General features: G+C 42.7%; 1 protein-coding gene across 2 annotated transcripts in view; it reads right to left on the bottom strand.

Annotated features, from left to right (window-relative positions):
* AGRN (agrin) overlaps window positions 1-26601 on the bottom strand; it is a 352404-nt gene that overhangs the window by 47165 nt on the left and 278638 nt on the right. For both annotated transcript variants that reach the window (XM_069948832.1, XM_069948833.1), the window contains exons 13-20: window positions 23493-23603; window positions 19455-19619; window positions 16691-16834; window positions 14934-15058; window positions 12237-12342; window positions 11618-11971; window positions 10991-11155; window positions 8682-8809 (exon numbers count right to left, since the gene is read on the bottom strand). In XM_069948832.1, the coding sequence (XP_069804933.1) occupies window positions 8682-8809; window positions 10991-11155; window positions 11618-11971; window positions 12237-12342; window positions 14934-15058; window positions 16691-16834; window positions 19455-19619; window positions 23493-23603 (1298 nt within the window). The remainder of the gene's footprint in view (window positions 1-8681; window positions 8810-10990; window positions 11156-11617; window positions 11972-12236; window positions 12343-14933; window positions 15059-16690; window positions 16835-19454; window positions 19620-23492; window positions 23604-26601) is intronic.

Below are 26601 nucleotides of genomic sequence, written 5' to 3'. Positions count from 1 at the left end.
TACTGTCACTCACTGAATGAGCAAGGATTCAGAGGGTATACAGCAGGGGTAGGGAACCTTGGCTCTCTAGCTGTTGCAAAACTACAACTCCCATCATGCCTGGAGAGCCAAAGCTAAAGCTTTGGCTCTCCAGACATGATGGGAGTAGGAGTTTTTGCAACAGCTGGAGAGCTAAGGTTCCCTACCCCTGGTATACAGTGTTACACAAGTTCAGCGTATTGTACAGTATCTGCTGCAATGTCAAGCTCACAGATGGTTTCATAAAGGGTTCTGTGTAGTCCACATTTTCTGGCCTCAGTATATACTAATGTATAGATGTATCATAATAGCATTCACAGCCGCTGTATACCTTCACTGAGGCTTGTTCTTGTATATCCTTTGGAGTGCATGCAAGGCCTGGCTGATGCTCAAGGCAAACATATGCAGCACAATAGCTAGATCTATCTTTTGCAATACATTGTATTGTCATGCTACATGTTCTGTCTATTACAATGCACTGATATTTCATATTTCAATGTCGATGATAACATCCCATTGATGTGTATAAGTAAAGATACGTCAGTCCCATACACATCTATAACACAGTGAAAACTAAAACATGCAATAGTTTGGTCAAATATAATAATAATGACAGTGAGCCATGAAGGAAAACCGATATTTAATACTATCAAATCGAATGGCTGTTCTCAGCCAGCAGGGGGCGCTTCTATCCTATCTCATTATTCTCGCTCTTGCTCTCCACGCTGTGCACAGGTAAAAAAAAAAAGAAATCAGCGCATCCTTATTAATGTAGCATATGCGTTTGGAGTTGGCACAATGCTCACAGCTTCATCGATTTGCCAAAAGGACTTCAAGGTTTTGAAAACAAAGTAAAAAAAAAAAAAAAAAAAAAAGGACAATCAACAAATAAAGCGAAACGTAACAAAAGTATAGTGAGCAGATGGGGATAAGCCTATAGACAAGGCTTGATCTCTATCGTTTGGCATGTACTTCTTAGAAGGGATTTCTAAAATATTATCTCAATGACCACACAGCCGAAAATCCCTTATCTGCTCTTCAGTAGGCGCTGGCGCTTCTTCCTCCGCTATCCTGCACACGCAGCCTTTGTTATCAGTAAAAAAAAAAAATGAGAAGAACAGAAATGTACTGGTGGTGTGGAAGGGAAGGAGAGAAGCCAGTCCTCTGCATCAGATCTAAAAGCCAATACAACTCATCGAAACTTAGATTGTTTCACAGACCTATCCCCAAAGAGCTGCGACGTGCCACGTCTTCAGGATTTCCCATCAGCGAAGCATTATCAATTAAGTGAAACTAATTCAACCACCTGTTATCAAAGAGGGAATCAAAAGAACAGCGGGGAGCGCAGTAACAAGCATGTAACAGCTATATCTAGACGCAGTAGCTATTTTAATTAAATGATCGCAATTGAAATATTCTTAAGTTTTTATGGGATCTATTAGAGAAAATCGAATACTTAATCAGGGACAATCCCTTTAAGAAAATGGCAGGTTAATGGTTCCTTGAGGAAAGGATTAGGAAAATCGATGCAAATACAAAGGAAAAAAAAATAGGAGTATATTATATAGATATAGATAGAAGACTGCGGTATCTGTATACTTATCTCTATCCTGAGCACCACCATTGCGGTTTAGTGTGGTGGTCTCTCTATGCTTTGAGTTGTGGAATTCATATGCTCCATGTATAGACCCATTAGTCATATTATAAAGGAGGTCATCAGCAGGGGCGTAATTACCACTGTAGCAGCCATGGCAGCTGCTATGGGGCCCACAACATTAGGGGGCCCATCCCTGGAATACACTAGGCCTCCTAAGCTGTCATCATACTACCAAGGGGAGATGCCTACTGTGGGGGACACTATGTACTGGGGGGTAGGATAATAGGGGAGATGTCTATTTTGAGGGACACTATGTACAGGGTGGGATATGAGGTGAGATGCCTACCGTGGGAAACACTAGGCGAAATACCTTCCATGGGGGACACTAGGGGGGATGTTTACCATGGGGGAACACTAGGGGAGATACCTACCATGGGGGACACTAGGAGAGATGCCTACCATGGGGAACACTAGGAGACACACCTACTATGGGGAACACTAGGGGAGATACCTACCATGGGGGACACTAGGAGAGATGCCTACTATGGGGAACACTAGGAGAGACACCTACCATGGGGAACACTGGAGGAGATACCTACCATGGGGAACACTAGGGGAGATACCTACTATGGGGAACACTAGGGGAAATACCTACCATGGGGAACACTGGAGGAGATACCTACCATGGGGGACACTAGGAGAGATGCCTACCATGGGGAACACTAAGGGAGATACCTACCATGGGGGACACTAGGAGAGACACCTACCATAGGGAACACTACGGGAGATACCTACCATGGGGAACACTAGGGAAGATACCTACCATGGGGAACACTAGGGGAGATACCTACCATGGGGGACACTAGGAGAGATGCCTACTATGGGGAACACTAGGAGAGACACCTACCATGGGGAACACTAGGGGAGATACCTTCTATGGGGGACACTGAAGGAGATACCTACCATGGGAAACACTAGGGAAGATAACTACCATGGGGAAAACTAGGGGAGATACCTACCATGGGGAACACTAGAGGAGATACCTACCATTGGGGACACTAGGAGAGATGCCTACCATGGTGAACACTAGGGGAGATACCTACCATAGGGAACACTAGGAGAGATGCCTACCATGGGGGACACTAGGGGAGATACCTACCATGGGGGCACTATCTACTGGGGGTGATACCAGGGGAAATGCCTAACATATGTTATCTACTGGGTGGAGGGCTAACAAACGGGGATTACAGACAGTGGGATGGGGGAGAGGAGGGGGGCCCAATCAAAACTTTGCTATGGGGCCCAGACCTTTCTAGGTAAGCCTGGTCATCGGTAACCCTTTTGCTGTGCTGTCGGCATCTTGAGGTACTATTGTGCCAGTGACTGGTGTCTGGTGTTCTAGAGCCACCCTGAAGCTAGAAGCATTGTATCTGACATTCCATCTGATGCCCCATAGACTGAAATGGGCGTATAGAACTGGACGTATAGACAATCTGGCATACAGTACTTGCCCTCTGGTTTTATGTTGAATCAAAAAACACTGCCATGTTGTTTTTTTCAGCTGAAACAACTATGAACAACATACCCTCCCCCAGCAGAGTCATATAAAAGACTGATAAGTCCTGGAGCAAAAGTTCAACTTTGGTTTCCCCCCAACCTCACCACACAAGCAAGTCCTTATAGACTGATGCAGTCACCGGAGAGAAGTCAGCTGCACTTAGCACAGTGGAGAGCAGTTCTGACCTACTGATCTGAAGCCGCAGCATATTCAAAACTAGTCATTCATCTCCACTAATCTCCCTACTATGGGGGACACTATGTACTGGGGGTTAGGATAATAGGGGAGATGTCTATTTTGAGGGACACTATGTACAGGGTGGGATATGAGGTGAGATGCCTACCGTGGGAAACACTAGGCGAAATACCTTCCATGGGGGACACTAGGGGGGATGTTTACCATGGGGGAACACTAGGGGAGATACCTACCATGGGGGACACTAGGAGAGACGCCTACCATGGGGAACACTAGGAGACACACCTACTATGGGGAACACTAGGGGAGATACCTACCATGGGGGACACTAGGAGAGATGCCTACTATGGGGAACACTAGGAGAGACACCTACCATGGGGAACACTGGAGGAGATACCTACCATGGGGAACACTAGGGGAGATACCTACTATGGGGAACACTAGGGGAAATACCTACCATGGGGAACACTGGAGGAGATACCTAATATGGGGGACACTAGGAGAGATGCCTACCATGGGGAACACTAAGGGAGATACCTACCATGGGGGACACTAGGAGAGACACCTACCATAGGGAACACTACGGGAGATACCTACCATGGGGAACACTAGGGAAGATACCTACCATGGGGAACACTAGGGGAGATACCTACCATGGGGGGACACTAGGAGAGATGCCTACTATGGGGAACACTAGGAGAGACACCTATCATGGGGAACACTAGGGGAGATACCTTCTATGGGGGACACTGAAGGAGATACCTACCATGGGGAACACTAGGGAAGATAACTACCATGGGGAAAACTAGGGGAGATACCTACCATGGGGAACACTAGAGGAGATACCTACCATTGGGGACACTAGGAGAGATGCCTACCATGGTGAACACTAGGGGAGATACCTACCATAGGGAACACTAGGAGAGATGCCTACCATGGGGGACACTAGGGGAAATACCTACCATGGGGGCACTATCTACTGGGAGTGATACCAGAGGAAATGCCTAACATATGTTATCTACTGGGTGGAGGACTAACAAACGGGGATTACAGACAGTGGGATGGGGGAGAGGAGGGGGGGCCCAATCAAAACTTTGCTATGGGGCCCAGCCCTTTCTAGGTAAGCCTGGTCATCGGTAACCCTTTTGCTGTGCTGTCGACATCTTGAGGTACTATTGTGCCAGTGACTGGTGTCTGGTGTTCTAGAGCCACCCTGAAGCTAGAAGCATTGTATCTGACATTCCATCTGATGCCCCATAGACTGAAATGGGCGTATAGAACTGGACGTATAGACAATCTGGCATACAGTACTTGCCCACTGGTTTTATGTTGAATCAAAAAACACTGCCATGTTGTTTTTTTCAGCTGAAACAACTATGAACAACATACCCTCCCCCAGCAGAGTCATATAAAAGACTGATAAGTCCTGGAACAAAAGTTCAACTTTGGTTTCCCCCCAACCTCACCACACAAGCAAGTCCTTATAGACTGATACAGTCACCGGAGAGAAGTCAGCTGCACTTAGCACAGTGGAGAGCAGTTCTGACCTACTGATCTGAAGCCGCAGCATATTCAAAACTAGTCATTCATCTCCACTAATCTCCCACTATGAAGCAATGTCCTGTGGGACATTACATCACTCTACATGTCACATTATGACATTACTTTGGTAAGACTGGAGCCAACAGGACACACAGAGGACCACCAAAAGGAACCAGCATAAAATTCTAGAGGGAAGTATTGCACTTAGGCTGGGTTTACTTATATCCGGCGATCCGGCATCCTTCTTTTGTTACAACTGATACCACAACTGATGGCAGAAATGCACCAGTTGACCTACCATTCTCTTTTTTGTATATTAAGCATCTAGGCCATACGGCAGAACGCTGCAAGCCAGCGATCCGGCAGCACTATTAACATGCTGGATGGTTTAAACTTTTCCATTAAAATTAATGGGATCGGTTCAAAGATCCGTCTCCCTCTGACGCTTTTTACCTGCACCGGAGGGAAATGCCACCGGATCGCCAGGTGAATGTAAATCTGGCCTTATACCTTTACACCCAAACAAATGACTGTGGATGGCAGGTAAATATACTTACTGACTATTGTTTTAGGTACCCTGAGGATAATAAATGCCTTTCTTCCATCAAGTATTTTCATAGTGTTGATAAAAGGTATCACCTAATAATTTAAACCATGCAAAGGTTTAGTATACATTTACGGACAAAAACGGCCATGGAGACACCTGATGGATTCTCCATCACAGGAGTGAACTCAAACTTCTAGCATTATTTCCTGATAATCTCCTCTTCTCTTCTCACAGACATAGTCATAGTCTGTATAGGTGACAATTCCATGTTTCGCGCCCTTTATACCGTTCAGTTTTCAACACAAGCGCCTCAGGTTTAATTACAGCCATTGCACCCTCCTACTTTAAAGTAAATATGGAATACATTAAAAACAAATTACTAATAAATTGGTTTCAGATTTCAGATGTAAAGTAGAGGAAGGGAAAAAGGTGAACTTTAGTTTCAAATGTCAAAAGCAGAGTGATTTCACTTTTCGGCGCTGCCACTGCTTTTCAGCTTAACAAGGTGTTAATTAAATTATGCCCTTTGCAATCTGACAAGGTTGTGAGCGGAGAGACTGTTATTTTGGCTCCCGTATTCTAAGCTGTTGGCCTTTTCTTTGCAAACATGGTCCGAGTAGAGTTTAATCAGCATATTAAAACATCTATAATATCACTGTGAAATCCAGTCCCTCCATCCTTCTATAGGCGGATCTTAGAGGAAACCCCCTATCTGGGCATAGGGAAAGACACCCTATCTTCAGGAAGCAAGCCCTATAAATATAATAGTAGTTAAAGCGACTCTGATACAACCAACCCACCCCACCAAGCCGCTAGTACCATCAGTTTGATAAAAGTTAATTGTGTTTTTTAAAGTGTGCCTCTGCCTTGGTTAGAGCAAAAAATTATCTTTAAATCTGTAGCAGCAGGTCTTCGAAGCCTCTTCTTTCTTCCTCCCCACCCTCCTCATCATTAGGAATGCCCCCAGGCAAGATTTCTCCTATTCATCACTTGTCTAAACAGTGCACATATGCTATAGCGACACAGGTGCAGTTTGCCTGGGGTGTTCCTAATAATGAGGAGGGCGGAGAGGAAGAAAGTAGAGGCGTCGCAGACCTGGGGCACAGACACTGTAAATGTACTCTCTGACACCTCAGGACCAGTTATCCAATGCTGCACGACATATTTCTGCAGAAGTGTAGTTTTAGGCTATGTTCACACTACGTATAAGTACGGCCGTTGTTGCCAACGGCTGTAATTTATGTGCCTGTGAACATTGCCTGTTTTTTTATGGGATCCCGGCCGGAGCGTATACACATCGTATACGCTCTGGCCGGGATCTCGTGCGGCGCCGCAAATAACTGACATGTCGGTTTTCTGCAGGCCGCAATTCAATGAACTGTGGCCATAGGAAACCCTCTCAGTTCACACAATGAAGTGAGCGGCTCCGGCCGCTTGCTTCATTGTGTGCAGGGGGAAGTTCTGATGCGGGCGCAAACTGATGCACCTGCATCAGAACAATGCGGCAGGAAAGATCATCTGGCCGGTACTGCAGTACCAGCCAGGATGATCCGGGCAGAGACCGGCCATTCCATGACCTGGCCGGGTCACGGAACGGCCGATCTAATACGTTGTCTGAACATAGTCTTAAAGGGGTACTCCAGAAACTCAACCTTTTTTTTCTGCTAATACATCGCTTTAAAAAAAGTTATTAATATAACTTTACTAAAATCAATGTATAGATAAATATAACTTTACTAAAATAAATGTATAGATAATCCACCATTTAACTTCCATTTAGTGGGATCAGTAAGGGGCCACTCTGGCCACTGTGCTGCCACCAATGTTTGTGCTGGGAACTGCAGGGCTATCTGAGCCCTGCAGTTCCCATACCCCGGCTCTGCTCAGGTGCTGCTGCACATCGCTATACAAAGTGGGGTCCTGTTTTCCCTGTGTACTGTTTGTTCTTATATACAATACTTGGGGGGAGGCTGCCCAACACGATCGCTATGTGTGGAGAACGGACCACTCAAGTAAAAGCTGCACAAAATTAGCAAAAATTCATGAGGCAAACTTTATTGAAGTACTGTGCAACCACAACAGCAACATGTCATACAGTACATTAGATATATATTCAGTAATATTAGTGCATAATAACAATGTCAGACCATAGAAATGCACAGTAAAACACCCAGGAATATCAATATTCAAAGGAATTCTCTGTAATGCTCGGCAGCACCTTGTCACTCGTCCCTGCCAGCAGCCGGTTAGAAGCTAATTGGATGTACCCATATAATATGCCTGAGTGAAAATTACTGTCTGCCTGACTACTAATCCGGCTTTGAAGTTTTAGATTATGGAGCCTGTGCCGCTATGGAAGTCACACTGTGTGGAATTTTCCATTTCTCTGAAAATTAAAACTGAATGTTTATGGAATAGTATTTGGCCCTACGAAAAGTTGGTCCCTGAAGCCCTCAGCATACATACACGCAGGGTCACCTTTCAAGGGCAGGTGTCATCAAAGATAGCCTAATGCATAAATCAGGTTTTCATGTTAAAGGGATTCTCGTATGAATAAGACCTTTCCCCTAGCCACAGGATATGGGACAAGTGTCTGATTGCAGGGGGGCTGACCAGTGGGACCCCCCCACAATTTCAAATACAGGTTCTTGAATCCGATGAGAGTGGTGGACAGAGGATAGTGGACAACACCTTTAAATGTATTTTTTTTTATTTAAAAATAATAGGAAAATCTTGTTTTTATTCTGGTCATTGCGCCTAATAATAATTTTAATAATAGCTTTCAGCAGTCTCCTCCTTATCATCATATGCATTATAGGCAGGATTGCAATGAAGGATGACACCAACATATGGCTAAGATGGGATCAAGCCATTCACAATAGGCAATGCCAGAGCTGAGCCTCCTCCTCCCTGCACAATGACCTCTGCACAGGTCACATAGAATGCCAAGAAAACTCATCCATAGAGGTCAATAGGGTTCCCTTTAAGCTGTTGTTTCCTATGTCCCTGCCATAAAGCATATCCCTGAATGCTGTGCAGAAATTCAGGTAATGTGGTCTCCCTCATAAAAATGCACAAAAATAAATAAATAACTATCTCAAAATAGCAACAAATAATAAATAGAAAAAAAAAACATGTTTCAGTCTATACACATATAAAATCTATACAATATACTTATAAACATCCACGTAATAATAACTGTTACCTGGAAAGAGAACACTTACTGCATTTTCAATGCTCCTGGCCGTCTCGCCAAATAGCTCTGACTTGTAATCCGACATCTCTGGGGTATAGAAAACCTCTTGACCCTCCAGCTCCTCAATGATGAGAACGCCTTCAAACGTTTTCGTTTCTGGAGAAATAGGAGAAGAATAGACAGGCGAGTTAATGGGATAATGCACTGATACTACCCAATGTTTACACACTGCCTACAGATCTTCCCTAGGCCCATCTGACAGGTGAGACGTTTTATGGCCAGTGCCTGGTACAGGGTTAGTAGCATGACACGAGGCTGAACTATGGAGGTTAGTAATTGATTTAGAGTGGGGATGTATATGTAGCGCCATCTTGTGTTTAAACATGTCACTTTACCAGTCGGGGTAACTTCCCATATGAATCGGCTTAATACGTTGCCTGTACTAATTGGGCAATAAAAAAAAGAACAAGGATAGGTTGTTAACAAGAAGACAAAGGTAAGAAAGGTTAGATAAGTGCAACCACATAATGAGAGCCATACAGTTTGCTTGATGGAAAATATGCATTCTCTTCTTCGTAACACTTTGTTCTACATTCAGTATGCTTTTTCAGATCAGTCCATTATCTTCATTATTGTATGCATCAAAACACACGTACATTAATGGATCCATCAGTGAATACAGATGTAATGTGAGCTCTATCCCTTATAAATTCCATTGTTCATATTATAACCTGTACATGAAGCTAGAGGCAGATAAGGCGGCTACTATGGAACCGATGACACCATGAGCAGTGTGACCCTGTGCAGGGCACCCGCTCTCCTCATATACTATAATGTAGAGGTAAACTAGCCTGAAGCATACAGTAACCTTTCTATGCAAGAAATGGAATTAGTGAGCAAACAGAAACCTTTTGATATAGGTACTGGACTCATATTTATTTCTGTCATGTGGACCCTCAACCCTTATTTGTTTCTATTACATGAGGCTCAGTTGTTCTAAGCCATGTCATTACCAAGATATGTACACCTGCAGAGCTTAGCAACTTAAAGGGCAACTCCAGCGAAAACTTTTTTCCTTTCAAATCAACTGGTGTCAGAAAGTGCCAGAGACTTTTAATTGAGTCCTATTAAAAAATCTGAAGTCTTCCAGAGCTTTTTAGCTGCTGTATGTCATAGACATAGACATCTGATACTTTCTAAAACAAGTTGATTTGAAAGAAATTTTTTTTTTGCTGGAGTACCCCTTTAAAGTTAAAATGTTTTTAAATCAACTGGTGTGTCACACTGGAAAGAATACACTACTTCCCCTGGACATACAGCAGCTGATTTGTAAACCAGCTAAAACCAATTGATTTGAAAACAATTATTTTCTCTGGAGTATCCCTTTAAATTATTAAGCTGTATCCCTTGGTCTATCTATATATCTCTATATGTGGATTTGTGAGATACAATAGCAAATGAACTAGTTAAAGTGGTGTTCTGGTTAAAAAAAAAATCACTAAATTGATAACTGCTCGATCTGGGGCTAGGGTCTGACCGTTGGGGCCCCACGGATCATTAGAATGGGTGTCTGTGGTTATTCCATGGGACTTGTGGAGATAGCTGAGCACTATACTTGGTTGTCTTGGGTAATGTTTTCTCCCACCCAGCCAGATTCCCGCTCCACACTGATGAGGGGCAACCCCCTTGAAACAGATGTCTGTGGATGAATACCTGGCCTTGGCTTTCCCTCGTCATTACACTGACTTATAGGGCCACTTAATATGGTGGTTTTGGTGATTTCCCTACAGGAGCCACCCCTTGGCTGGGTCCTTCCTGTAGGGCTATCTGGCTAGTCCTGTGTTTCGAGACTCGTAAATGAGGCTCCACGGGCTCTTATTTTGCATTGGGCAATGCTTATCCACAGCTTCATTTAGACTGGAGTCACTGGTTGGTGGTCCAGTGAATAAGTGATGACCTGATCACCTGATCACTCCTTTAAATGTTAAAACTGGGGTCCCATCCAGATATTGCAATGAGCCCCTTCATAAGCTCCAGCCACTGACGGGCCAGGTATTACAGGTCAGGATTATTATGATCTCCACAACACTGTTCATATTAAAGGGGTTGTCTATAATGATATGGTGTAAGAAGATTGTAGAAAAGAGTGATTCACTAATAAATTGATGTCAGGATTATCCAAAAACTGCTCAGCTGGCAGCAACTAAAAGCTCTGAATATCAACTAGCAGCTTAATGTATCCTCAGGAGCGCAGAGAATATGTCGCCTAAATGTTGTAATATAATGTATGTCATGTAAAGTTTCTTATAGCCAATGTGGCCATAAGAGATCACTCACTTGGACAGTTTGTGCCTTCCGTATCAATAGCCGGCGTCTTCCCATCTGAGCAGCATCCTAGAGGTGTATTGTAGCAGCTGGCCCTCTCCATGACGGGGGTCGTGTCCAAGTCTTTTCTTTCCTCACCTTCTTCTTGCTGCTCATCGCCTCCATCAAATCCATCCTCTATAGAATAACATAAGAGGTTAGCTGATATAACCATGGCGTATTGTGTGACCTAAAAAACTAGCCAACGTATGAACTACTGAGGTAGAGAAAGGAGGATAACCCATGGAAATAGCTATACCACAGCATTAGCCCCAGTCGGGCTTATTGTTAGGACCCTATTACACCAACACATTATTTGACAGATTGTTTTGAGCCAAAGCCAGGAACAGACTATAAACAAAGAACAGGTCATAAAGGAAAGACTGAGATTTCTCCTCTTTCCAAATCCATTCTTGGTGTTGGCTTCAAAAATCTGTCAAATAATCTGTTGGTGTAATAAGGCCCTAACTGTGCTTGAGAATCCACATATAATACCCCCCCAACACCACAGTCAATATCCTAACTGAAACAACGAAACACTATTTATGTGTTAGGTCCTTAAAAATCAGAAAACTTTTTGTTATAGACTTGTCCACATACTTGACGGTTCATTTCCACTTATTTCATGATCTCCGCTTGATTCCAGGTCCTCATCCCCTCCGCTGCCGCTCCCAGATTCGTCATATGCCTGAGTTGTAGTGGGACGCCTAGTGGGCACAGTTACTGCTGGTCGTACGGTGGAAGTACGGACAACATGTGTCTGTGTCACCGGCCTGTGAGTACTGGTGTAACGCTGGCGAGGACTTTCAGTCTGTAAAACTAAGGGGTATGAGTCCGTCTTTCTGCCCGGATGTCCACCGCGTGTGGTTGATGGTGTAGGAAGTGACCGGCCAATGGGTGGTGCTGGGGTCCCAGTAGGGGCCAGTGTTTGAAGGTTTGCAATAGTGATGGTTTCTTAAAGAGAAAGAAATTGAGAAAAAAAAATTGAAATAAAAATGTGGCTTATTGTAACAATACAAATAATGTAAGAAAAAAATAGAATTACAATAATTATTTACTCCATTATACAGTACTTTAAAACCACAACAGCAAAAATCATTGACAAATAATGAAACATAAAAAATGCAAAACCGCATGATAGTGTAAAGGGACAAACTTCCAGATATTATTGACATTGTTATCTGGTCACAATGAACGAAAACAGAAAAAAACATGATACCTTGGCAGGGTCCTGTGTGCTTTACTGTAATAGTCCGACCTTGTCTGCACGCAATTGTTTTCAGCTGACACCAGTCGCCATAGGTCACTCCATCAGAGCCGCAGACCTACAAACAAGCAAGGAATTTCAACAATATCCTCTATTCTGTCAACCGGGACATAGACAAAAAGTGACATTGCCTCAATACAGGTCATAGAAATTCAAGTATTAGTATCAGGACCATTAGTGCCCGATGACTAACCCCCCAAAAACAGATGTGTCTGATATAATCCAGCAAGGACTTAATGTTTTTTTTTAGGTCTAGTATATAGTTAACATATACATATAATATCCTATGCATTCAGTATGTATACATATAACTATAGTGAAATATAGACAAATGCTGATTTGGGGTCAGCTCACCTGCTACTTCCACTCACGGTGCACGGCAAAGCCCGGAGCCAGGGCAACACATGCGAAGGGAAAAGTCCAGCACCAGTGCAGCGGGTAAAAAACGTCCTTCTTTATTTATGCAAACTTCACATACAGGAAATAGACATGCGGTAGGTTGACGCGTTTCGGCGTATCTCACGCCTTGTTCACAACACAATATACCATATACTGTTTTCCCACAAGCTTATATGGGCGGTATCAGACATCACATGACACATAATTAAAAATCACAAACACATGAATTTAAAAACAAGCACAAAAAGTTGTACAAAAAATAAACCAAAACGATTGGGAAACCTAAAGCAAAACCGTTCTTAAACATATCTCAATGGCATAAACAGAAATGATACATAAACAATTTTAAGTTTTAGTATGTCATGATAAGATCGTGTCTAGCGTTTAGACCACCAGGAAATCTACTCCCCAACCTAAAAATCCAAAAAGATTCCCTGTTAAATAATTTTCTTTTAAGAGAGCCCCATCTAAAAGAGGGGGCTCTCTTAAAAGAAAATTATTTAACAGGGAATCTTTTTGGATTTTTAGGTTGGGGAGTAGATTTCCTGGTGGTCTAAACGCTAGACACGATCTTATCATGACATACTAAAACTTAAAATTGTTTATGTATCATTTCTGTTTATGCCATTGAGATATGTTTAAGAACGGTTTTGCTTTAGGTTTCCCAATCGTTTTGGTTTATTTTTTGTACAACTTTTTGTGCTTGTTTTTAAATTCATGTGTTTGTGATTTTTAATTATGTGTCATGTGATGTCTGATACCGCCCATATAAGCTTGTGGGAAAACAGTATATGGTATATTGTGTTGTGAACAAGGCGTGAGATACGCCGAAACGCGTCAACCTACCGCATGTCTATTTCCTGTATGTGAAGTTTGCATAAATAAAGAAGGACGTTTTTTACCCGCTGCACTGGTGCTGGACTTTTCCCTTCGCATATAGTGAAATATACTATAAAAATTCTTTAAAAAAATAATGATAGATAATGATATTAAGGGACTATATATGTATATTAGACAAATAAGGATTGATAAGGAAATAAACATGAAATCCTTGCAGTGATAAGGTCAGCCAGGGAGATAAGATATGACTGTAATTATATGTGCATGGGCCTGTATGCTCTCTGCGCTGGATGTGTCCTCATACTGTATGTTTTTTCTGAATTGATGTGCTCTCTATGTAGGTCAAGTGTTTCCTTGTTGTCATAATGAGTCTGTGAAGTCGTCCGGCTTCCCCTGTGCGTCCATCTGGGTCCAGCGGTGCACAGGATTCCGAGGCTTAGATAGCCAGACAATGAATGGAGGACCCAGACCCAACGTTTTTGGAAAAAGTTGAAAGCGAGAATAAAATCGACTGCTGTGAATATTTCTCATGTACGCTTAGCGGAGGGTCGGAGCGTGACCTATAACATCTAAGGCATAATAATCTGCCTTACAATATAATTGGCTTCCTGTAAGGAGCATTCTTTCCATATCTACAGGTAAAGCAACAATTCCGTCTTCGGGCTAACATTAACATTACTGAGATAGACCCAGACGGTAAATGGATCTAATATTTATGAATTTGTTCAATTTCAGAGCACTTTCTTAAATCAGATTATCATCATAGACACAAGGAATATTGCTCTCCCCAAGTGTTTCCCTATTAGAAAGCAGCAGGAGGACAATTGCTTTTACTGTGGGGGAGGACTATTCTATCCTGCCAGTTTGAGCGGTCAATAGTGGGCCAGGATATAGCGCTGGACAAAAATTATAGAATGCATACCCCAGACCTAGCTTCTTAGGAGGCTGATCCTCTTTTCAGAGGTTCTCCCATCCCTCTATGATTTGTGGGGAACCCACATTATAGGGGATAGTGGACTGTATCATTCCCCCCCACCAAACATTAGAACAAGCGAGGAGAAACATGTGGCTAAGCACTTCTCTTCCTTGTTCGCTGCTTTCCCCGGCTGACTGCAGAAGATGGGTCCTATAGTAGTCTATAGTTTCTGGCCACCCATCTGTGCCAGGAATGGTAGACATCCCCATTTACTTAAATGGGACTATGCTGTAGTTTCAGGTGACACAATGCAATGGTAACCAATAACATGGTCTTCGCACTGCATGACCTTTATTATCATGATCACTGGGGATCCCAGAAGAAAGACCCCTCTACCAGTGATGATATATCCGAGTAATAGGCCATCACTGTCTGAGATGGGTATACGGCTTTAAGACACAAAATCCAGACTCAAATGTGTATATGGATCTTACCTTAGTTAGATTAGATTCTGGACACAGGGGTGAAGGACACTCACAATGGGCCGTACCTGCAACCACCACACAGGTTGCCCCAAACTGGCACTGGATATCTCGACAAGATTTAGGAGCCGATGGATCTAGACAGAAAATGGACAGAAAATTAATTTATATTCACGATTATTTATGTAGTTACAGTTTAACCTAAATTTCACCAGAATTCCAATGGATTGTGTCGACAGACTTCCTTGATCCTTATATACCACTAACATAGACTATGTGGCCATCTGGGAGGACCATGACCCACAATCATTACATGATGCTCATAGCAATAATCCAGCTCAAATCTATAATAACTATGATGGTGGGAAGGGGCACATGATCCAGAGCATGGCCCGTCCCCTACCTTACACGCTTATACTATAATTTATTTTCATCAATACAGAGATAATTACTATAGATCTTCACAATGGTAAAAATCCACTACAATATTGATAAATACGGCAATATTTTATTCCTTGAAAATAGTAACTTGACCACGATAAAACTCTTGTGGATTGTATTCCTTTAGAGATGAGAGAATCTTCACTGTAGATATTGACATAAAACAGATAGGGTAATGAGCTGCCTACGTGTGCCGATCAATTGTAAAATGTTGTCAGCTTTCATTTTGTTGTGTTTCCAAGCTCGCTCAAATCTGTTTTCATTCTGCTATAGTCACTGAAGAAGGTAAATTATTATTGATTGTGCCAGCACTCGATACAAAATCCAGAGAAAATGGTTTCTGCGTCCGCTTCACCCACCCGTGCAACAATATGGCCTATGTAGAACCTGGTAAGAAGAATGCTTTAATATAATGGTCAATATTAGGACCCATGTTGCCGATGGTCATCTCTACGATATCGCTACAGTACAACCAGAGAATCAGTACTCTCTTTACACCAGTTCCGTAAAATGACAGAAATTTTTCGTTTTGGCTTCTATTATCTCTATTGTCTTTGATTCCCTGTTTTTCTAGATGGCAAGGTGCAGAGTTGTGCCACAGAGAAAACACGGGCAGTGCAAGAGGATCTCCCTACTGAAAGAGTGCCATGTCAAAAGTTATTGATCGCAGTGGGTTGCAGGAGGTATATAGCCAGGGAGAGAGCATAGCAGCTGTGCCATCCACTCTTCGGCTGTATCTTATGATCGGCAAATTCCAACAATGGAAAAGCCCCTATTACACTGGGTGATTCAAAGGAGCAAACAAGTGCCGGCCTGTCAGGTCAGTGATTGCTTGCTTCTCGTTCCCCGTTCGCTGCTGGTGCTATTACATGCGCTGGCAGCGAGCGGGTAAGAGCGAGGGTCGCGGGGAGCTGTGGAGGGTTGCTCAAATGATCGCTAGATCATCAAGGCTGCTCACAAAAGATAGCTGCGGTCTGCTGTCGCCGCTCCTGTTACATGGAGCAATGGCAGCATATCGCTGACGTTTTAACATGTTGAAAGACAACGATTAGCCAACATCGTGCATGTTGGCTGATTGTTGTCTTCTATTACACTAATCGATTATCGGCCTTAACCGTCTGGCCCAGGGAATGGATCACATTGCTGTCACGCTCTTTCCTTGGCTATATCTCCTGATAACAGTGGGACTCAGCCGTGAGACCTGCTTGCAATCAATAACTTTATAACATGTCAAGCTATATTTAATGACAGCAACAGCGGGTCCATAGAGCACACCAAAATACTAGAATCAAGGTTAGTATCTAAACCGGCAACGGCGATGACCTTACCTTTCTCGCAGCCATTCAGACCAGGTTTGCGTCCATCTGGGCACTGACTGCACTTCAAGCCAGAGATTCCCGTCTTACATGAGCACAGACCTGTCATCTGCTCACAGTCATCGCGTACAGCCCCAACTGGATCACAGTGACAAGCTGTAAAATGGAAGGAAACCAAGGTGATGACTATGTCTCTCAAGAGACTAAAAAAAAAAAAGTTTATTTTCTACAGGACATCATTGAAGTTATTTTTTTTCATCATATAGATTGTATTGCAAATATCCTTTGTGTAATCCAGAGTCACATTGGTCATTAGTTTCTAGAATTATTGGTCTGGCCTAAATTAGATTCTCGAGGAGAATGTTATTCGAGAGGCAAAACAAGATCACCTAATCTGTATGCTTGGCTGCACATGGCGTCCATTCATGAAGCACAAAGATAATCTCTTCCTATCTGTCATCTCCATGAAGCCTGTATCAAAGCAGCATATGTAGCACAGTACATAGATCAACCGGACTCTTATCTGAATACATTGCCTCAGGTTCCTCACCGTGGACATCTTAGCGTTATAATTTCCGTAGCCAGGTGAAACAAACCATAGGGGGGGATATTTCCATTTATTTTTCCAGTCTATGAAAGACTTAGGGAAATTGCATAAACTGATTTCTGATCTGTTTGGTAATAACACATAAATCCAGGAAGACATTTTCTTTCTATAGCCTTACGAGAAGATGCCAGCATCTACAAAGACAAAGTGGAGACCCTTTGGGCTCTTGGACGCAATTCACCTTTACTGTAATACCTGCTGCTTGCGTGATAAGTAATAATGGCTTTACCGGCATGACATGACATGACATGTATGCTATTTAGATAAGCTGTACAGTGGTGGCCGCTCAGCTATCTCCTCGCCTGCAGGTCTTGTGATTCCTTCTACCTGGCTCATTATGCCTGTTGTGCTTCCAGACTGACAACCTCTTGGCTTCCATTACATCACTGACAAGTGGCTGCCCGTATGGTGGCTGTGACCCACAAGGCTTTCCTGGACAATACGGCAAGGCCACCGTGTCTATTGCACTGGATTGCTTCCACTTCAATGCTTAGACAAGAGGGATTGAGGAAGCTATGTCTTGCTATGGCATAAAGCCCGATGCGCTGGGGTCCCCTTATGGTATTGACAGTGCTTGAGATGGTGAACGCCCCCCCCCCCCCCCATTGCAGTCATCCATCACGCCTAAGCCGACTCCTCATTGTGTGATTAAGTATCATGCCTTCAGCTTTATGCGCTTGAATCAATCCTTGCCTCAGGCGCTCACAATCCAGCGGGAATGGCAGGTTCTGGAAATCTATTCCAAAATGTTTTGTTGTGTCCAAAAATTGCTGTTACTGTGAAAGTTAACTACAATGTATTTTGCCTCTGGAATCCATAATTAACTGTATAATAGACGATCGCCACAACGCTTCATTATCAAAAGGTAAAGTTCTACTCATCTCATTTCCGCATATGTTATAAACACCTGAACATGGAAAAAAAAAGGTCACATCCTTCATAGAAATGTATGCCTGGCTCCGTTTGGCTCAGACTGTTAGTGAATTCTTTATATACTGTAACTAATATAATGTCAGTGCCAGAAATTGCGTAGCAGCTGGAATACGAAGGACTGCTATATAAAACTGAAGGCATACAGGTTGTATGAAGGCACATGCATAAAGTCTTATACTGGGGATGCAGCCAGTTTTCACCATTTCCATGAACCAGTTGTCAAAATGAGAGTCGGTCCACCGAACCGGGGAGAAGTGGTAATCCTACACCAGTGCTGCAGGCGGGAAACATCCAGTCCATCCCCACCTGCCCCCCCTGTTCTTTAGCTGGTATTCTGGCATTAGTTCAGTGAGGGATGGAGATGGCATAGTGATGTCACTACACCGCCCCCTCCTTTTAATCATTTTCCTGTCTTCGGTAGACATGGAACCGGCTACTAAAAATTCAGATCTAATTTTTATACAACTGGCACGGCAGTAGGGGATGTAGAGGTGGGAGTTGTCGTCAAGCCCCTACACCTGGCATTGACTTCAAGGAAGCATTCTGTATTGTGCAACTGAATTCATAGTTGCCTCAGGTATAGTTTTGCAATATTTTTTATTTTTCTGTCAGTTTATTCTTTGGGCAGGGAGAAGGAGGGCAACCATGTTGTACATGAGTTTCCCCAACCATTCAGTCAGTAGTGCATGGGAGTGATTCTATGTATGCATTACATCAGCTTTTTTTGCATAATGCATCTTTAGCAGCTGAAATACTCTGTGCTGATATTAACATTTTGAGAATTGTTTTTCCTGAACCCCAAATTATGAATCAATAGACAAAAACCTAACCACATGGCATTGCATGGCCCATTCTGATATACTCATTATTACCATCTTTCATCCAAGAAGGTGCCTTCTCCTACACAGTTTTAGGTCACGTTCACACAACATATATATTTTCATATATTTAGCTGCACAAATTGACTGTGCAGACAATTGAAAGTGTGGTTCCAGACATACTTTACATTGTCTGCAATGGCTAATTGGAACGAAGGCACACCTGAATGTCCCCGCATTCCAATTACAAAGAAGTGATGTTCATCTGGCCAGTACTGCAGTACCGGCCGGGGTGAACTACACAGACAGTGGCCGTTCTATGAGAAAGTGTGAACGTGGCCAAGGTACTCCATTTTAACTATTCAATCCGGTATTACATGTATGTAGTTCTATCATCTTATTTCTAAGTGACACTTACGTGTACAGCCGCTTTTCTTATCAGTCACAATCCCTCGGAAGTTCCAGAAGCCGGGCTCGCAGCGGTCACACTTCTGTCCACCTACGCCAGGTTTACAGGAGCACTGGCCAGTGGTAGGATCACAAGTGCCCCCATAGGAACCGTGCGCGTTACACTGGCAGCTGCCTGGGAAAAGCAGAATGAATCTGTGTCAATGACCTGTAAGGCGTTCATGTCATTTTAATTATCCGTTTCACTGCCAAGCTAAAAATCCAGCTGGCAGCCAAAGGTAAGAGGACACATAAAGTTATGCTCTATGTAGTGAGACATTAAATCTTTTAAGTAGTTCCATATGGCATCCTCCGCAGCCGGTGTGTCATTGTGTGCGGCTGTGCGATGGACACTGACAGAAGGTCATGAGCCACCCCCCCACAGCGAGGAGCTTCCGATAACACCCCATCAGGGATACACTCATACTGGGTTATTTAACCTTGTCCATTCACGACCAGAGATTTATTGGCACAATCCAATCCTCTTTTTTATTATCCCAGGGAACTATCACTTATTGTGGCTGTTTACACTACACCCAATCGTGTTAAATACCAGGCAAGTCATCGGAGGCGAAGACGTCAACTCCTGACAATAACAGACTGTAATTCCACCTCCTGTTTCTATTTAGTTATTCTGGTTATTTATCACAGTAAGCGACTTAGTCAATGAGCAAATATTTCCCTAGGACCAGTCAACCTGCCAGCTAAGCCTCGAAATGTTATCACCTACACGCAAGATGATGACTTACTCGCAAACGCTACCCGTGATTCATAGCAGGATCAACGGGAAAAGGGTTAATCAGTCGGAGGCGAGGCTGACGACACAGCGAGCAATATGTCACTGTGTATTTTTCTACATTTAGATCGCTGCTATTAATAACTGCGCACGGTAACATAGCAGGTGACAACATGGGCCTAGAACAGCTGGCATGGGATGCAGCCATTTCCATCTGTAGAGGTGCGGAGAGAAAGGAAGAAAAACAGCAAGATGAATTTCTAAGATTCACCGTGACTTTGGGATGAGTGAATTAATCTTTTAGCCGGCTGCTGGAGACGTGTTATAGAGCAAGTGTGCTTCTCCAGTCACATCCAGCAAAGTGAAGACGGAGAAGTGGATGGATTAAGCTTGCCATATTACCCTCCCTACAAATGCAGAGCTAGCAGCTGTCTGTAGTCCGTCTAACAGGTGCTAGGTACATTGGCTGACATTTATAGAATGATGCCGAGGGTGAGGGTTGTGAGATACGGAACTTTTTTTACATTATATAATGACTTTTATTTTTCCATTTTGCAGGAACATGGCCCTAAAGCTAATGTGAGTGGGCACCTCCATCTGTGCTGATCAGAGTGAGAAAGGAACCTTGGTTTATTTATAGGGATATTGAAGATGTTCTGCTTTTATACTATATCATATGTGCGAGGTGCTGAGATCTAGGGTTTCGGCTTTGTTGGGATCTGAGGACACATGTGGCACTAAGAGCACAAAGTAGACAATGCTGATATTCCTTCCTGACTTTCTTTTCTTGTTTGACCCATCAATGTCAAAGTTTTGTAAAGATGGAAAGAAAGTCATTGGTTTGTCCTTTTTATGTTCTTACTAAGGGCAGGGACAGAAGCCATGACTGTGACAGATAGCGGGTGACATACACAGGTTCAGGGCCTGACCTCTTTTTACTGAAAGCCCTTATTGCAATTACATAGTCTGTTTCTATGGTAGCCAATATGTCAGCTATAAGTGACTTAGAGGGTGGTAGGTGTCAAGCCATATTTTTCACATTATGGGATATACTTTACAATAAACACTAGCACTGATATGAAAGTGAGTTATGACTTGTATGGAAGCAGCTCTCCGGGATGGAGGAGAACTGTAAGGCTTTGTTTACACCTCGTTTTTGCCTCAATTCAATGTATAGGCCAGAGAAATCTCCTGACTTCTACATTAAGCAGAGCCTGTGATAGAACCCATACAGTGTCATCCATCACCTATAAGCTATTATAGCATCCATTCAGGGGACACATTGTAAGATGGCATCTGTTTAATGGATATGTCATGAAAAGCTGCCAAAAGCTCATATGGATGCCTGTGATGGATGCCATACAGCGGCATCTGTCAACCATAGATTATTATGACATCAGTTTTTTTTAAAGGATCTCAACTATGGAAAAGTGTAGTCTAGTACACTATTCTATACCGATGTATACCAGCTCGATAGAAGCCTAAAGGAGATTCCTTTGGTGTTGAGGCAATGTAATGCTATAGACACGTCCTTAGCCTCCATTGGTAATACTGTCAGATTTGATGGGAAGAAAATGAAAAGCATTCTGCACTATTCTTCTCAGGAAAATGATGGACACCAAAGCGGAACCCGAAGGACCCAATTATAAGTCAATAGGGTCCATCATATACAGTTGCTTGTCGTTGAATGGGTCCAGTACTGCTCTCATGGTTTCTGTAGTTACATATGAGGAAGGCCGCTGCACACAATAAGAGCTTTTGTTCAGGTGGTGCTCAGTCTTAGTTTTATCCTAATCAATCAATATTAGAAGACCATGATCTCACTATAGTTGCACAAATCCAATGAGACGTCACATCAATCAAAGGTTAGATGTTAGTAGGTTGGTGATAGCAATTTGTTGGACATTTTGGTTCCTGGGGACCTTTCTAAACATGGTATCAAGTAGTAGGATTAACGTCTCATGTTGCAGTGTTGTGCAGAACATCTTATAATCAACATCAGACATTACTCCTATGGCTTGCTATCATGTTAGGAAAGTTTGCAGGAACAAAAACATTGAACAAATTAGTATTACCAAGAGGGTACATAACATCTATCAACCTATCGGTACTAATCATGTGTTGAGGTCATCAATGATGAGGTGAGGTCATGGACTTCTAATATGGATTGACTATAATAAAACTAAGGATGAACATGAGCTCAATGTGTGTGGTTGTTTTCTATCGGTCTATTGCTTCTTACCACCTCATTCACTAAAGTGCAGGGACAGCTCTTATAATGGTAACAGAAGCCATGCTGGTGGTATGAGCAGATCCTATACTGGGAATTTTTCCAGTAGACATAGTAAAAATAAAAAAATAAAAAAGGCCTGATAGTTGTGCAACTTCTGGCCAAAACAGGACTTCTGTGCTGGGATTAAACACCTATTACAGGATATTCCTGCTGGTTAGTATTATGATCAACCCTGGAATCTGTTAAAACAAGATCCATGATATAACACATCTTTAAAGGTGTATTACAGTGAAAAAATTGTTTTTTAATTTACTTCTATTTTTTAATTTTCAGTCTTCCAGTACTTATCAGCTGCTACTGTATATGTCCGGCAGAATGTGGTGTATTCTTTCCAATCTGAAGAGCAGGAGAGGTTTTCTATGGTTATTTTCTACTGCTCTGGACAGTTCCTGAAACTGACAGAGGTGGCAGGAGAGAGCAATGTCCCACACTAAAAAGAATACACCACTTTCTGCAGGACGCACAGCAGCTGATAAGTACTGGGGAAACTTTTAATAGAAGTAAATTACAAATCTCTGGCACTTTCTGACACCAGTTGATATGAAGGAAAATTTATTTAGCTGGAGTACCCCTTTTAATAGTCTAAGGGGGAGATTTATCAAACTGATGTAAAGTAGAACTGGCTCAGTTGCCCCTAGCAACCAATCAGATTCCACCTTTCATTCTTAACAGATTCTTAGGAAAATGAAAGGTGGAATCTGATTGGTTGCTAGGGGCAACTGAGCCAATTGTACTTTCCACCATGTTTGATAAATCTCCCCCTAAGCCAGTTCAGTGGATGTCCACATATTCTGACTCTTATCAGAAACTATGTTCATAGACAATATAGGTGACATATTCCATGTTGGTTCCTGCTTTAAAATTAATATCAATAGCAAATGTGCGACTTATACTAGTATTGATAGTTGGTGTCCATCACCATTGATGACTTTTTGTATGTCGCTTTTTACACGATAACAACAAATACAAGTGCATCTTACTTGGGCACCCGGCCAGACCAACTCCAAGGGCAGCGGTGACATTGTCAGGACAGCAGCCGTACACGGTGTGACTACAGTGTGGGACCACGGGAGGAGCGCTGGTGGAGGCAGCTGTCAAAAAAAAAAAAGACAAAAAAAAGGCAATGGGATGAGGGCAGTGAGGTTGAAAGCACCACAGGAGTTACATTTCCTTGCAATAATCCGCTCTCAAGGCTCATTTCACTCACGGCGGCAGATCTATGTGACAGAACTCCGAATGCTTGGGATAACACATGGCGATGTGAGGGGAAAATACACAAAGCACATTTTCACATTAAAATGATGAAGCTGCAGCAATTTCACTAAATCAGAATGCCCTGCGAGAGATTGAGGTGATTGTGTGTTACACCGAGAGAAGAAAATATACTTGATTATAGAAGGAGACATCCAAATCAAATGCGCAATGTAAGTGGAGAATTATAGATCAGTCCTTCAGTAAATATAGATCTATTTAGGCTTCATTAGAACGTAGGCCTTGAGGCCTGTCACATAGGGGGTGGGCGTAATTATATTAAAGTACCCCCGTCACTCAGGGCCATTTGGTGGACTGAACCCAATATACATTAGAATAAACGGCTATCACTTATCTAAGAGCTTTATAAATATTCAGGAGCTCATCAATAATCCCGGCATGGACGCCATATTGATAGGAGAGAGAGGTTTACAAATGTGGGCCAACAACATGGCAGCTTTCACTCAAGCTGTCCTACAGGGGTGTGCTCCGGAATCTATGACATGATAGAATATGAACCGGGCCCATTAAGATATAAATTATGGATTGCTGCCGTTCTGTATGCGCCGAAAGAGGAGCCTTACCAGAAGGATGGAACAATAATGAGGCATATCATTGTCTTTAATCATCCAAATTGTCTGTACGGATTTGGAGAGGGAGATGGTGGGATTCTGATTTACATAGCAGCCTGGCACCTTAGTAAAAGTGCTGAAGAGGTTATAAAAGTAACACAGTATCTTGGTAACAAGTGACACACATAGCGGGATGCAAAAATTTGCTTTTAGATGGAGTGTTAAAAATACAGTACATCAAAGAGCAGGAGGATATATATATATATATATATATATATATATGTACTGTATATCTCTGCTCTGTCTGGGCAAGGTAGTCAAGTGGGCAGTACTACTCAGTAAGGGTGAGTTCAGACTATGGAATCCTCGTGGATAAATTCGGGCGGATTCTGTAGCTCGTATCCGTTCACGGTCGCATGCATATCCACCGGCTCCAAAGACTCCATTCTATGGGTGGGCCAATTCCGCTATCTGCTGAATGAACTGACATGTCAGTTCTGTCGGCGGAATTCGCCCTTGCATAGGATGGTGTCTATGGCACAGGCAGAGAGGCGTGCGGCCATGAGCACGCTCTAGCGACGGAATCCGCAGGAGTTTATCCGCGTGGATTCCATAGCCTGAAACCACCCTCACTGAACGCTGTCAGTAGGACCGCCCACTTGACCGATTCTTTATAGGAGCTGCTGCACAAAGCCAAATGTTGTATTCAGCCGTCTTCAGTAGCTCCTATCAGAGTGGTAGTGTACAAAACATGGGTGACAACTAGAGATGAGCGAACCGCCCGAGGTTCGGGTTCGTATGAACCTGAACTCTTGGCTTCTGATTCCCGCTGTCTGCAGCCTCCGTGGAGAGGGTGGATACAGCCTGAGGACCGCCTGGAAAACTGGGATACAGCCTATGACAAATCGCCATAGAAATCGCCATGGACAGTTCGGACAGAGATGTCATTAGAGAGCACTGTGTCAGACTGAAAAGAATACATCACTTACTGCAGGACATATAGCAGCTAATAAATATGAGAAAACTTGAGATTTTTTTTTATATAATTAGATTACAAATCTACAGTATATAACTTTCTGAGACCAGTTAATTTGAATGAAAAAAAGCAATCAAAGTCTATAGAAGATATATGAAAAGATAAGTCTATGTCTACAGAGGTGGCAGTCTCCGACCTGGGACTCCACATCTACTGCAAGTTGTTCATCATGTACTATAGCTGGTGCTTTATTCACAGTATAGTATGTGCAATGATTCTTCATCATCTTTATTTCAAAAGGATCTTTTTTAATAGCTATTGGCAGGTTGTCACTTTGGGAATTTCCATTGAAGTAAATGGCTATTTATTACAGCCCAGAGAGCAGAAAGATTGATGCCGCCTCTATAACCTATCCCCCAGCCTACTAGTTGGAGCGAGATTAGTGTGACGGCGAATAGTCTCAGCCCAAGGATATAGCAATGGGTTATAAAGATATGAAAAAATACTCAGTGTGGATGTCTAAGCAATTGGCGACATATATGTACAGTAAATTTCCTATAAGTCAGCAATAAAGAGGCTATCAAATGTTTCGGATCATTGGGCACCCATTGAAAAGTAGACAAAGCCGAGCTGTAAATTTACAAGTAGACGCTTCTAGATAAATAGCGGGAGCGGATTTCTGTTTGTCATTCGCCACAATTTGTATTGTTTTCTATCTTTTGCATAATAACTCGCAGGGTGACATAAAACTGCATAGAACACATGGAAATTTATAGCAATTCCTCTTTGACTAAATTATAGCATTCGATTCACATTAGAGAGATAAAACAATGGCTGGTGGGAAAACGACACTTAGAGGGTGAGATTATTACTTACGGGTGACAGGAGTATTATATTATTAGGTATTGTCATACTTACTGGGTCTAAGCGATAATATTATACTATTATATAATGGATGGTATACAGGGCTATTACATATGTTGTAGTTTGTTGGATTATAATTTACCTGTACGTTATAGATAGTAGAGTTATTGGATATAGTTGATGGAGTGAATATTAAAAGGATTCTCTGGAGGAAAAAATTATATCAGAAAGTTATACAGATCTTCCAGTACTTATAAACTGCTGTATGTCCTACAGGAAGTGGTGTATTCTTTCCAGCCTGACACAGTGCTCTTTGCTGCCACCTCTGTTCATTTCAGAAACTGTCCAGAGCAGTAGGAAATCACCATAGAAAACCTCTCCTGCTCCTGATAGCTCCTAAAATGGACAGCGGAGGTGGCAGCAGAG

Source organism: Dendropsophus ebraccatus, chromosome 12 (genome assembly GCF_027789765.1).
Source record: "Dendropsophus ebraccatus isolate aDenEbr1 chromosome 12, aDenEbr1.pat, whole genome shotgun sequence".
NCBI classification, from domain to species: domain Eukaryota; kingdom Metazoa; phylum Chordata; class Amphibia; order Anura; family Hylidae; genus Dendropsophus; species Dendropsophus ebraccatus.
This window is presented reverse-complemented; position numbering and strand designations above follow the sequence as displayed.